The following is a 14202-nucleotide window of genomic DNA, read 5'->3' on the forward strand; positions in this document are numbered from 1 at the left end:
AAAAAAAAAAAAAGAGGTTAGAGTGGGAGAGAGCCAAAGCATAAGAGACTGTTGAGAACTGAGAACAAACTGAGGGTTGATGGGGGGTGGGAGGGAGGAGAGGGTGGGTGATGGGTATTGAGGAGGGCACCTTTTGGGATGAGCACTGGGTGTTGTATGGAAACCAATTTGACAATAAATTTCATATATAAATAAAAATAAATAAATAAATAAAATTACAAAAAAAAAAAAGAAAAAAGGAGGAAAAGCTGAGTGAAGGCATTATCATGCAGGTCTACAGTTTTTTTCAAAATGTTTTGTTTATTTATTTATTTAGAGATGGAAAGAGAGAGCAAGGGCTGAGGAGGGGCAGAGAGAGGCAGAGAGAGAAGGAGGAGAGAGAATTCCAAGTAGGCTCTGCACTGTCAGCACGGAGCCTGATGCGGGGCTTGAACTCACAAACTGTGAGATCGTGACCTGAGCTGAAATCAAGAGTCAGTCACTTAACCAACTGAGCCACCGAGGGGCCCCTATGGAGTAAAGTAAGTGTCCTCCAATTCTTCCCTATATTTCTGCCTCTCCTGTTTCAGCAGACCCGGGCCCCCAGCCACAAAATGGGATTCTCCTACCCTTTTCCCTTGTTCTGAATACCCTTTGAGTATTTCCAACAAAAACAGTTCATGATTTTTATTGGGAAATTTCTAAAATCATTATTATGAAAGTAGATATTTAGAAAATGCAGAATTTTTAAAACGCAAAGTCACACTCATACCCGGGGAGATAATGTCTCTTTAAGTTGTGGTGAGCTGACTCGGGAGCTCTGTCTCACCTCTCAGGTTGGAGCTGTGAACAGGTTGGCCTGGGGGAAACCTTGTCCCGGTTTCTTGCAGTGTTCTCCCAGAAGGATTGTTTGATCTTTTCCAGAGAGCCCCTAGGTTACAGGGGGCTGGGGGCCCTCAGGGTGAGCAGCCCAGCAGGTGATTATAGTTGGAAGGTACAGAAGGAGATCCCTGCTTCCTTCTGGCTCTGTCCCCACCAGGCTGTGTGACCTCTGACAGACAACCAGCCTCTCCAGGACCCGCACTCACATGAAGAATGTGGCGGAGGTGGTTCTCAGCTACATTAGGAGCCCGGGAGAATGAACCAGGCTAGACCAATGGAATAGGATGGAGACCCCAGAATTGGACTCACAAACGTATGGCCAACTAATCTTTGACAAAGCAGGAATGAGTATCCAATGGAAAAAAGACAGTCTCTTTAACAAATGGGGCTGGGAGAACTGGACAGCGACATGCAGAAGGTTGAAACTAGACCACTTTCTTACACCATTCACAAAAATAAACTCAAAATGGATGAAGGACCTGAATGTGAGACAGGAAACCATCAAAGCCCTAGAGGAGAAAGCAGGAAAAAAACCTCTGACCTCAGCTGCAGCAATTTCTTACTTGACATATCTCCAAAGGCAAGGGAATTAAAAGCAAAAATGAACTATTGGGACCTCATGAAGATAAAAAGCTTCTGCGCTGCAAAGAAAACAGTCAACAAAACTAACAGGCAACCAACGGAATGGGAAAAGATATTTGCAAATGACATATCAGACAAAGGGCTAGTATCCAAAATCTATAAAGAAGTCACCAAATTCCACATTCAAAAAACCCAAATAATCCAGTGAAGAAGTGGGCATAAGACACAAATAGACACTTCTCTAAAGAAGACATCCGGATGGCCAACAGACACATGAAAAGATGTTCAACGTCACTCCTCATCAGGGAAATACAAATCAAAACCACACTGAGATACCACCTCACGCCGGTCAGAGTGGCAAAAATGAACAAATCAGGAGACTATAGATGCTGGCGAGGATGTGGAGAAACGGGAACCCTCCTGCACTGTTGGTGGGAATGCAAACTGGTACAGCCACTCTGGAAAACAGTGTGGAGGTTCCTCAAAAAATTAAAAATAGACCTACCCTATGACCCAGCTCTAACACTGCTAGGAATTTACCCAAGGGATACAGGAGTGCTGATGCATAGGGGCACTTGTACCCCAATGTTTATAGCAGCGCTCTCAACAATAGCCAAATTACGGAAAGAGCCTAAATGTCCATCAGCTGACAAATGGTTAAAGAAGATGTGGTTTATATATACAATGGAATACTACGTGGCAATGAGAAAGAATGAAATCTGGCCATTTGCAGCTACGTGGATGGAACTGGAGGGTATTACGCTAAGTGAAATGTCAGGCAGAGAAAGCAGATACCACATGTTTTCATTCATATATGGATCTTGAGAAACTTAACAGAAGACCATGGGGGAGGGAGGGGGGAAAAAGTTACAGAGAGGGAGGGTGGCAAACCATAAGAGACTCTTAAATACTGAGAACAAACTGAGGGTTGATGGGAGGTGGGGGAGAGGGGAAAGTGGGTGATGGGCATTGAGGAGGGCACCTGCTGGGATGAGCACTGGGTGTCGTGTGGAAACCAATCTGACAAACCAATTAAATTATATTTAATATAAAAAAGGAGAAGTTTCGCACTCAGGGTCACACTTGCATGCCCGTGATGGCCCTCCCACCTCCTCCAGCTCCCTCCCCATTTTCCCTCCCACAGGTAATCCTGTCTCATAGGACCCAGACTAACACACTCATTGTGTAAAATACAAATAATAAATGAGACCCAGCTTTCTGTCTGTTGCTACCTCATCAGAGATACAGACCGCACAGATGGTTATGAAACTTGCAGGACACATTTGGGACCGTCTGGCTTAAAATACAGGCTAAGTGACCCCCGCAAAATTTATTTTGCAGGTCCGGGGGTCCCTCAAACAGTTGGGCCCTTATCCTTCAGGGAACTGAAGGCAAGACACAGCGGCAGACCCGCGGGACGGGTGTTAAGAGAAGAGACAGAGATGTGCCTCCGAGCGAGCGAGTGAGCCAGCGGGTGGAGGCCTGAGCTGCCCGTACTGGCACTCCCAAGGGAGGAGCGGCCCCCTGTGGTGGATTCACAGTGGTCGCTGGTTGTCCCAAGGAATTCCAGGCAGCCCAGCTGGCACGTGTCCATGTGGGCCCTGCAACAAGTCTGGAAGGACACGCGCCGACGCAGGGACAAGGAGTCTCTCTGGGGGTTGCCGTGATGGGGACACGTTCATGTTCCGTAATTTTAAATGCTTAAGAACGCTGTGATTAATCAGGAAAAAATGGAGTTTTTTCTCGAAGTTATTAGAGACTATGGAAATAAGGGTGGTGGGGTGCCTGGGTGGCTCAGTCAGTTAAATGGCTGACTTTAGCTCAGGTCATGATCTCATCGTGCATGAGTTCGAGCCCTGCATCGGGCTCTGCCCTGAGTGTGGAGCTTGCTGGGGATTCTCTTTCTTCCTCCCTCTCTCTGTCCCTTCCCCACTTGCGCTGTCCGTCTCTCTCAAAATACATAAATAAACTTAAAAAAAAGAAAAAAGAAACAAGGGTGGTGAGTGTGGCTACAGTACTTGGGGTGAGAGAGCCATGGAGACGGGAGGGTTAGGCTGGGTCTCTGAGGAAGGATACAGAAGGACACTAACCTCACGTGCCCTACGGGGTTGGCGTAAAGTTGCATTCATGACCATGAGGACCCTGGGTCTGAGGAAAGGACAACAAAGCTGATGTATGAACTTGACTAAGGCCATCACTTGGAGCCCAGGGGGAACCACTGGTCCAGGCTGGACAGAGCAGGGCACAGTGGGATCAGGACCAACCAGTCCCTAAGGTTTTTCTTTATCTCAGAAGTCACCCTGGGCTGAGTGAGGAAGCCAGAGAGACGAAGATTGAGGAGAAGCCTAAGTAGCTGGGGTCTGGCCACCTCACCCACCCTGGCCCAGGCTCCAGGCCCAAGGACCACTGATCTGGGACCCCAGGAACAGACCCATGGGCTCCTCTGACAGCCTCGCTCCTCCCCCCCAAGCTGGGCTGCCAATGTCAGAAGTGGGGGTCAGTAGGACAGCTACAGGGTGGACAGCAGGCAAGGAGAAGGGAAAGATAGAAAGAAGAGGCAGCAACAGTGAGAGACAGAGACAGAAAGACCCCCAGAAAGACACAGAGGGACACAAAGAGTCACACGCACACACACACACACACACACACACACACACACACACACACACTGGTAGAATCAGAGAGAGACAGAGACAGAATGAGAGACAGAGAAAGAAAGGGAGAGAGACAGAGATTAGGGCAGGACCCACATTCTACTCATTGGCTTCCTAGGAGCAAACAGGGAGGCAGGTGCAGGCCAAGTGGCCGGCAGAGAGGACAGAGCCTGAGATGAAATGAGGGCTTCTGGGCATCACTATCCCAGAGAACAAACACTTGCTGTCACTGACTATGCACGCAGCACCGTGCTAGACACTGCAGAGAACCAGCTGTAGTCCAGATCCCTGCCCTGATTGGGAGATCCACACCCCACCCCTGAGGAAGATCAATAACAGGCTGAGGCAGCCGTTCAGGGGCCAGAGGGGAGGTAGAGGTTCCCACAGGGCTGAGGTCACCAGGGGTGGGGCTTGGTGACCGGGCTGCGTTTGAGCTGCCTCTTGAAGAGCAGGTGGGAGGAAGGGGCAAGGGTCTCAGGTGGGGAGGATGTGGAGTAGGAAGGCACGTCTGGGTACAATTAGGAGGGCCTTGAATGCCAGGCTAAGGAAGCTGAGGGAGCCCTTGGTCACACTTGAGCAGGTGAGTGATGTAGGAGAGCTGTGCTTTAGAGATACCTGGGCCGGTCGGGTGCCAGACCTGGGGACAGTGGAATAAAATGGAAAAGAAGGTGGCAGGCATCCACTGACTCCTCCAGTCCCCTCTCACGACACCTCCTGTCTGATGCTACAGTCCAGCAACCCCACACTACTGGCCCACACCAGGCTGCTTCTCACCTCCATGCCTTTGCCCATACGGGACCCTCTGCCAGGAAGGCCTTCCCCTTCCAGAAGCCCTAACCCAGCAAACGTTAAAACACGGTTTGGGCTCTTCTCAAGGGTCTTCTCTTCCAGGCAGTCTTCAGGCAGGGTGAGGTGCCCCCTGGCTCCTCCCAGCGTGAAAGCCAACATGAAATCTACCTGGACTCAGCGGAGCCCAATCGTGTTTTTGACTAAGTCCGGAAAATATAATTGGCCTCATTGGCACTGTTGCCTTACCACGCCCAGAATTTGCCTGTCCCCCACACAAAGCCCCACCAGCTGTCAGGCTTAGTATCCAAACCCTGAAGAGAGGAAGGAATGGGCTGGGGAGGGTGGAGTGACATTTGCCTAAGGGTGCTTTGAGCTGGCATTGACTTCCCTCCAGAGAGGAGGGGAGTGGCACTGGGGCACAGCCGGGGCTGGAGCTGGGGCGGGGGTGGGGGGGGGCACTTTGCAGAGAGAGCCTGCGACTGACTGCCTCACATCTTTGGCGTCTTTGGAGGGACACCAGAGGCTGGGCTGGGGGCTGAACGTCACCCCCTCCTTGTCCCCTCAGGCCTTTGGAAGAGAAGACCCTCCTCTGCACCCCAGGCTTGCCCCTAGAGTGGCCTGGGTTTGGCCAGGAAGGTGGCCGAAGCCTCGCTGCTACCCCCCGACCCGCGGCTGCCCACCGCCCCCGGGCCAGAGCCATGGAAAAGTTCCGTGTGCTTTTCCAGCACTTCCAGTCCAGCTCGGAGTCAGTGATGAATGGCATCTGCCTGCTGCTGGCCGCGGTCACCGTCAAGCTGTACTCCTCCTTCGACTTCAATTGCCCCTGCCTGGCGCGCTACAATGCCCTCTATGGCCTGGGCCTGCTGCTGACACCCCCACTTGCCCTTTTCCTCTGTGGCCTCCTTGCCAACCGGCAGTCCGTGGTGATGGTTGAGGAGTGGCGCCGGCCCGTGGGGCACCGGAGGAAGGACCCTGGCATCATCAGGTACGGTCCCACGCCACCCAGCTACCCCTGGGCATGGTCAGGGGTCTCCCCCCTCAGACGCTGCCGGTGACTCCCCAAGCCCGATGATCCTCCTGGCTCCCCCACCCACCCCCAAGCAGGGAAACATCAACCCACAGGGACTCACTAGCCAGTTTCCGGAGTGGAAACGGATGTTTCTGCTCCTGTCATTTGTCGCCCTTCTACGGCCAGTGCAGGATTCCTAAGAATTGCCCGGGTCACGTCTGTTCTCTGGCCACGAGTTGCAACTCCGCACATACGTGAAGGGCCATCTCGTGACACCCACAGCCAGTGCTCACATGTGGTAGGAGGCGTGACCGGCTGCAAGGCTGCATTCCGTCTCCTGTAAGTCCTCGGGGGGCAAGGACCTCACCTGTTATACCGCGGTGTCCTCAAAGCCTCGCACCTGCTTGGTGCCGTATATCAAAACCCATCGATGGAAGTCCGTAACAAGTCCTCAGTTCCACCTTCTGACCACACCGCCCCCAGAAAACGCCAGAGCCACCCTTATCTACGATGTATTTATAATTCCCTGCTGGGTAGGCCATGCCCACATATACACAGCCCAGCATATGTCATTTCATACTTTGTATACAGTCCAAGTCAGAGACAGCACCTGCCTGCTGTGCACAGGGGCCCCGGCTTCGGGGTGCCTGGGGATCCGTGCTCCCGGTGATTCTGCCACGCGGGGAGGGTCATACGCATAGCTGTGCCCTTTGCCTTTTCCTCCTGGACCCAGTGAATACAGCTCCACTGGGCTCTTGTCCCATGACCCACACGCAACCTCCCGAAGGGCAGAAGGGCAGAAGAGACCCTTTGGGGACAGAGGGAGGGTGGGCTTCTGGACCTGGAGGGAGGTGTGCGAGGCGCTGCCTCTGGAAGCGTTATTGGGTAGGGCTGTCCTACTTTAGGCTCCCCCACAAAAGCAGCTCTGGGGAGAGTGTGGTACTGAGTGGGCAACTGGGGTCATTCCTTCTGGGGACCTTCTGAGAACGCGGATTGTCCCGCTGAGAGTCTAGGGTCTTACCCACCAGGCCTGTCCCTGTGGCTTGAAGGTTGGTTGGGGTTGTCAACTCTCCTGGCTTTCAGCTTTCCGCTCTGGGAGCAGAGACTCCTCCGAAGCCCTTGGGCAGAGCCTGGCAGGTAGTTGAGATCAGACACCAGAGGAAAGGAACTACTCACTAAAGATGTTAGTGCCTCCGGCGAGGGCAGGGCACCAACAGAGCCTGCTACAAGGCCTAGAGTAGGAGGCACAAGAGCTTCCCAGTGTTTCAGTCCCAGGACTGCTCGTCGGGACTTTCCTGACCTCCCGGGGCCCCAGCCCTCCTTCCTCCCCGCCCTCTTCTGCTGGGACCTCTGCAGGGGGAGCTGCAGCCATTTCTTTGATGTAACCTCAGCAGGCATTTCCCAGCCCTCCTGGGAAGTCCATCCTGGCATCTCTCCTGTAACCTTCCTGCTGCAGCTGAGTTCCAGCTGCCTCTGCGACCCCTCCCTTCCTCTGTCCCTAGGTATATGTGCTCCTCTGTGCTGCAGCGAGCGCTGGCTGCCCCCCTTGTCTGGATCCTCCTGGCCCTCCTCGACGGGAAGTGCTTCGTGTGTGCCTTCAGCAGCTCCGTGGACCCCGAAAAGTTTCTGGACTTTGCCAACATGACCCCCAGCCAGGTGCAGCTTTTCCTGGCCAAGGTGCCCTGCAAGGAGGATGAGCTGGTCAGGGACAGCCCCGCGAGAAAGGCAGTGTCTCGCTACCTACGATGCCTGTCACAGGTAATTCGGGTGGTTCTCTCCCAGCCCCAGAAAATATCCCGCATTGGTTCGGAGGGCTGTGGGGTGAGGAGGTACAAATGGTTTCCTGTGGCCCCTCCCCACTGCTAGAAACACAACTAAGGAGAAGGTGGTCCCCAGAAGGATTAGGAGCGTGATCCACATACAGGACACTGTTGGGCCTTAAGAAGTGGGCACTTTGCCTTCAATGCCAACTCACCCCAGGGCAGACACCAGGTTCCCGTACCCTCCAGGAGTCAGCTAGTTCCATCCCCAGGAGTCTAGATGACAGGAAAGCACTGGAGATACACTGCTCCGCCCTGGCCCCCCCCCCCCCCCCAAACACCTTCATCCCACCCCCCCGAAAAAAAAAAAAACACCATTTATTGAGCACTTATGTGTCGGGCACCGTGTTAAGTATGTCATGTGCATTAGTTCACTTAATTCTCAGAACAACCCTATGAGGCGGGTGCAATCCTTATCAACCCATTTCACAGGTGAGGAAACTAAGCTTCTGGGAGTTTAGTTCACAGGTCCAAGCCGCACGGCTCCTAAGAGGCAGGGCAGGGATCTGAAGTGTCGTCACACCTCTGAACCACCTCCCTGCAATGCAGGCCCTCCCCCAGATGCCTGGTTCCCCACACGGGCACCCACTCCTTCACCCTGGAGGCAGACCCCAGTCCCACCCCTAGCCCAGACTCCAGATTCCACCACCACCTCTCCCAGAGCCCCAGTTGGGCTGTGTTCCCCCCAAAAGCATTTACATGAACCCACTACATACAACGCATCACTGGGGCTACAGGGAATAAAAACACAAACAAGCCCTTTGTGAGAACCAAGGCAGACTCATGGCAAATGCAGGTCAATGCATGATGGAGAGGGGGACCAGTACTCAGGACACATTTGATCCAGGGTCACACTACCTTGGCCACATTACTCCCCCTCTGGGTCTCCGTCTCTCCTATAGTTGATTCAGTCCCCTCCACTTGGATGGGCCCTGCAGGCTTAAATTCTCTGGGCTCTCGCTAGTTCACAGGAAAGAGTGTAGAACTTGCAATCAGACCAGGGTTTGAGTCCTGACTCAGATGTACGCTATCAGGCACATTAAATGTTCCTTGTGTGTAAAACACTCACACGACTATTTTACACTGGTAGGTGGAAGGGAGGATCCTGAGAGAGGCCAAATAAGAGAGCTGTGTAAACCACATCCACAAATGATAAGGATTCAAATATGTCTTTGTGGCTTAGAGGAGTGATTTCTCTGCCTGTCCCAGGAGCACACAGTTTCTCTGTGTGTCTTAAGTGAGGCCTTGGAGAGACTAAAGCTTTCGGCGGGCAGAGAGGAGGGAGAGGTGCCAGGCCAGGGTAGGATCCAGACTCAAGGAACTCTTCAAATTTTCCTCACACTTGTCCTAGAACACTACTCCCTGTTCATATCCTATATAAATTTACTCATCCTTCACATCTCAGCCTCAATCTCACTATTCCCTAAGCCCTCAAGTTCAGGTTGGGTTTCCCTCCTCTGTATTCCCATGACCCCCTATACATCCCAGAACATGGCATTCAGCCAATCTATCACCAATTTCATTGTTTCCTCCACAAGTGTGCATTCTATGAGAGCAAAGACTGGGTCCCCAGTGCCTCTCCCAAAATATAGGATGGGTGGCTGCATAGATGCAACGGATAAGCATGTGTGAGGACTGATGAAGGACTGGATCAAAAAACAAAAGGATGATGGATGGATGGATGGATGGATGGGTAGGTGGGTGGATGGATGGATGGATGAATGGATGGATGGTGGGTAGATGGATGGATGGTGGGTGGGTGGGTAGATGGATGGGTGGTGGGTGGATGGATGGATTGGTGGGAATGTAAGGGAGGCAAAATTTTGCCTCCACCCATCTTAGGTTTTCAACTGACACTCTATCAAAAGACAAATTAACAGAAGGAAAACACAATTTATTAATCTGTGCAGTGCACATCACGTGGAAGAAACCTAAAACAAAGAAAGAGTAACTCAAAGTGGTGGCTTAGAACTTCAACTTATCTAGCATCTTCAACAAAGAGCAATACCTTTGTAGAGCAATGGCAGGACAAAGGAGAGCCACGTTAGTCTCCAAGGGCAGAAACTGTGGGAAAGTAAACACATGAGAGGAAACTAGTGGAGTAAGGTTTGTTGGCAGATTCCTCTGGGGCTGTCTCCGGGCTGATAAGAGTTGTCTCCCAGTAAAAGGAGAATGTATTTCCTGCCTTTAGGCAGAAAAGAGAAGGGTCGAGAGAGCTGTTCCTATGTTGCTGCTTCTTAATTGTCTTCGTTCAAGATACTTTTTGTGTCAAAGAGGCATATGTTGGGGTGACATATTCTGGTTTCCTTCCAGAGGAACGTTTGGAGGATGAACGGTGGGAGGGTGGATAGACAAACGGAAGAAAGGGTGAGCGTACGGGAACATGAATGGATGGGGAGGAGAACGTATGATGCACAGATGGAAGGACAGTCGCAAGGATGGCTGGATGGGAAGCTGACAGGTACATAGCCAAGTAAGAGATCGATGACTGGATGGATGGGTAGAGAAATAGTTGGACAGACGGATGGATGCAAGAATGAGATCGAATGGAAGCGAGGACGGGTGGAGGTGGTTGGAAGGACGGATGACTAAATGGGAACACGAACAGATTTGGGGAGAGATGGGGGGGTAAGTAAAGGGAGAGACTTTGGAACACCCTTGCCACACTGTATAGCACCTGGCCTCTCTTCGCTCAACCTGGTGCCCCTCCCCTCACCCCTCCCCTCCAGGCCATCGGCTGGAGTATCACCCTGCTACTGATCATCCTGGCTTTCCTGGGCCGCTGCCTGAGGCCCTGCTTCGACCAGACGGTCTTCCTGCAGCGCAGATACTGGAGCAACTACGTGGACCTGGAGCAGAAGCTCTTCGACGAGACGTGCTGTGAGCATGCGCGGGACTTCGCGCACCGCTGCGTGCTGCACTTCTTTGCCAACATGCAGAGCGAGATGCGGGCACGGGGGCTGCGCCGGGACACCGCGGACAGGGACCCCGAGCCCCCCGTGACGCCCGGGCCCCAAGATGGCCTGGACGGCGGCGGAGGCGGGAAGGCCCACCTGCGTGCCGTTTGCAGCCGGGAGCAGGTGGACCGCCTCCTGAGCACCTGGTACTCCAGCAAACCGCCACTCGACCTCCTGGCATCCCCTGGGATCTGGGGGGGGAGGGGAGGGCTCAACCACCGCGCCCTCACGGTGGCCCCAGGCACCAGGCTGTCCCAGCACACCAGCGTGTAGGGACCCCAGCAGTGTCCTCTCGTGGAGTGCCCGCACTGAAAACGGTCTGGGGGATTTCCAGGCGGTGCTGACCCCAAGGCAGGGCAACCTAACCCTTGCTGGCCTCCTTCCCCCAAACAGCCCAATCTCTGGCCTAGTTTCAGGGTGTGGCCTCCCGTGTGCTCGAAAGCAGGGCTTCACAAACTTCAGTGAGCTCACTGTTCACCTGGGCTCTTGTTAAATGCAGATTCTGATTCAGTGCATCCAGAGCTGGGTCTGAAATTGCATTTCTATCTTGCTCCCAGGCCACATTGACACGTGTGAACTAGCAAGAGCCTAATAGAGCTAAGTAGCAAGAGTCTAAATAGATCCGCCATGAATTCTGGGTCCTAGATGTCCAGATTCTAAATTTAAAAATAATAATAACATTGGGGCGCCTGGGTGGCTCAGTCAGTTAAGCATCCGACTTTAGCTCAGGTCATGATCTCATGGTTAGTGAGTTCGAGCCCTGCATCAGACCCTGCTTCAGATTCTGTGTCTCCCTCTCTCTCTGCCCCTCCCCTGCTTGTTCTCTCTCTCTCTCTCTCTCTCTCTCTCAAAAATGAAGAAACATTAAAAGATAATAATAATATAATAACATCTAACATGCTTAAATGGTACTACATGGCAGGCGTTGTTCTTACATATACAGCTCATTTAATACTTATGATAACCTAATGAAGTAGGAAGATTATTAGCCCCATTTTAGAGGAGCAAACTGAGGCCTAAAGAGGTTGAGTTGCCTGGGGCCATCCATGTAGGGGCTGGAATTTTATCCCAGAAGTCTGGCTGCTACATAGAGTCTAAGCTGCTGTATTCCTCGACCCTCTAAATAGTTTGTGTGTTTGTTTTCAGCGCTCTGGCTGGGTTCCCTGCAGCTTCCACCAAGTTTGTCTGAGTAAGCACTAGCAAGCTCCAGATGTGTGGTATACGGACCAGATCTGAAAATCAGGGCGGGGGTGGACCCAGACACCCCCACGCTGAACATGCACCCCAGGTGATTCGATTAAGTTGCAATGTTTAAGAACTTCTGCCCTAAGTTTGAGTATGGAGTCTGGCTGGGAAGGAAAACCCTTGAAACACCAGGGTTAAATCTTGCTAGAAGTGCCACTCAGTCTCTGGCGGCCCAAACAGGAAAGATTGGGGAAGATCTAGCCTGTGAGCTCCTCTGGGCTTCTGCCCCTCCCTGATGACTCATTCATTGCACACACACACACTCACACACAAGCACACGCACGCACTCACTCGTTCACACATACATACACATCCTGCTAATGCCTCCATCAGCACAGATGGTGACCACAGACATGCAAACCTGGGTTCACCCCATGCTTTTCTGGTCTCAGGGCCTGGGGGGTCATGCAGGGGCCCCTGGATGTGCCCTGGAGCCCAGCCCCCTCCGTATCAGGCAATCTCTGTTTTCCTGGGCTCTTGCCAAGAGACTCGTATGACCAGACAATCCCTGCAGCTCAGCCTTCCCCCATCTACCATGCTGTGGTCAGGCCATGCAAATGTTTGAAATGGAGCATGATTCAGCAAAAGTGTTAGCGGGGATTGGGTGGGGGGGAAAGGTGGGAGATCTTAGAGATGGCCCAGTCAGTACAGTGAGCTCTCAGCTCAGGTAAGCGGGCTCAGGGACCCCACTTTGGGCTGCAAGGAAGCAGCATTTGGCACAGTGAAAAGCCACCGACTGTAATCAATACCCCTGCCTTCTTACACTATGCACTTACAGAACACCTACTACCTAGATAGCATTGTGTCAGGGAATAGGGAAGAGAAAATACACAGATGATATGCCCTGCCCTCAAGGAGCTCACTGTCTACTAGGGGGACAGAAACGGGTACAGAAATAATTATAATCCAAAGCAAAAGACGTAAGTGATATGACAGAGGCAAGCCATGTGCCACAGAGATTTAGCATGGAGAAGAATGGCTCCAAGCTGGGGGATCAGGGAAGGCTTCATTTGAATGGGTCTGGAAGGAGAGGGAGGGTTGTGACAAGTGGAGCCAGAGATGGGAGTGGGGCCGCAGGGCACCTACAGGGAGGAAACAGCAAGAACAAAGGCAAAGAACTGGGAAAGGGCAGCATATGTTTCATTTATTCATTCAACAAACATTGATGGAATACCTAGAGTGCCAGAGAGCAGGACGCACGGAGAGGCAGGGTCCTATCTTAATGGCGCTTCCAATCTGGAAAGGAGCTATGACACAAGCTAGGGAGCAAACAAGCAAATGGAGCAGTGTGCAGTCCAACCTGGCAAAAATGAAGGACTGGGCGGGGGGGCTGAGGAGCCCGCTTCCAGTGAGCCCCACCAAGAGTTGCTCCCTGAGCCCTGCATCCAGTGACAGAGTCTCTGGATCAGCGCTGGACAGTCCTCAAATGTGTCCCTGCCCTCTGAGGCCCCCAAATGCTGTGCTTTCCAGCCCAAACCTCTTTGCCATTGTCCGTCCACCATTTGCTCACATCCCCTGAGAGGGAGATGCCTGGAGCAGTGTGTGCCACCCCACCAGGGAGTGAAGGACACGGCTGGAAGCCTCCCGCCTGCTCCTAAAAACCCTCGCCTCCCAGGACAGCAGCCGTCATAGGCGCCCAAGCTCGTTCCCCAAGCCCCAGCCAACTCTTGGTGATAGCCCTCCTGACCACACCCTATACATAGGGCCTCTCTTCTGGGAGACACGTGGCCAGCAGGGCAAGGCAGAAATGTACTAGAAGCGTGAGTTGGGCCTGGACAGCTGCAGTTCTGTGCGAGAAGGGGAAGACGGCAGGAGGTTTAGGCCAGGACTTTGGCTTGACCCTGCAGGTAACTGGACATGAAAGGCAAGTGTGTACAAAAGCAAGGTCAGGAGGAAGGACATGGCAGTGATGTTTGAAGCTGCAGGAATGGGGAGGCCCAGCAAGAGAGAGGCTTAAGTGAGAAGAGGAAGGACCAAGACCTGTAGAGCTTTGGAGGAGAAAGAGGAACAATCACGGGCGAAGAGTCCAGAAGGATGCCAGGGAGGCATGAATTCCAAGACGGGGGGAGGAGAAGCAATAAATTCTGAGCTTCAGAGAGACCCAGGAGTGGGAGGACTGAGGGAAAATCATTGGGTCTTGGTAACTGTTCAGGACAGAAGGCTTCTCACCCAGGGAGGTGTCCTGGTGAAGAGATGGGTGGGTTTCTGTAAGATCCCTGTAAATCCCTGGGCATGTGCCCCCCCACGCCCCCGGGGTTATAAAGAACAGGTGGGAGGTTTGGGGC

At 52.7% G+C, this 14202-nt stretch overlaps 1 protein-coding gene across 2 annotated transcripts; it reads left to right on the forward strand.

The window, feature by feature from the left end:
* The first annotated feature begins 4458 nt into the window (after positions 1–4458).
* LOC121026824 (calcium homeostasis modulator protein 3) lies at positions 4459–11419 on the forward strand. Of its 2 annotated transcripts, XM_040469627.1 has the most exons (4): positions 4459–4549; positions 5452–5871; positions 7398–7653; positions 10445–11419. In XM_040469627.1, exons 2-4 carry the CDS (start codon positions 5585–5587, stop codon positions 10943–10945), a joined length of 1044 nt encoding a protein of 347 aa, XP_040325561.1. In that variant the 5' UTR covers positions 4459–4549; positions 5452–5584; the 3' UTR covers positions 10946–11419. The 2 variants fall into 2 exon arrangements, with proteins under 2 accessions (XP_040325561.1, XP_040325562.1); XM_040469628.1 differs by lacking the exon at positions 4459–4549 and having other exon boundaries at positions 5385–5871.
* Positions 11420–14202: the final 2783 nt, after the last annotated feature.

This window comes from Herpailurus yagouaroundi, unplaced genomic scaffold, assembly GCF_014898765.1.
Source record: "Herpailurus yagouaroundi ecotype Mexico unplaced genomic scaffold, PumYag 162547, whole genome shotgun sequence".
NCBI classification, from domain to species: Eukaryota; Metazoa; Chordata; class Mammalia; order Carnivora; family Felidae; genus Herpailurus; species Herpailurus yagouaroundi.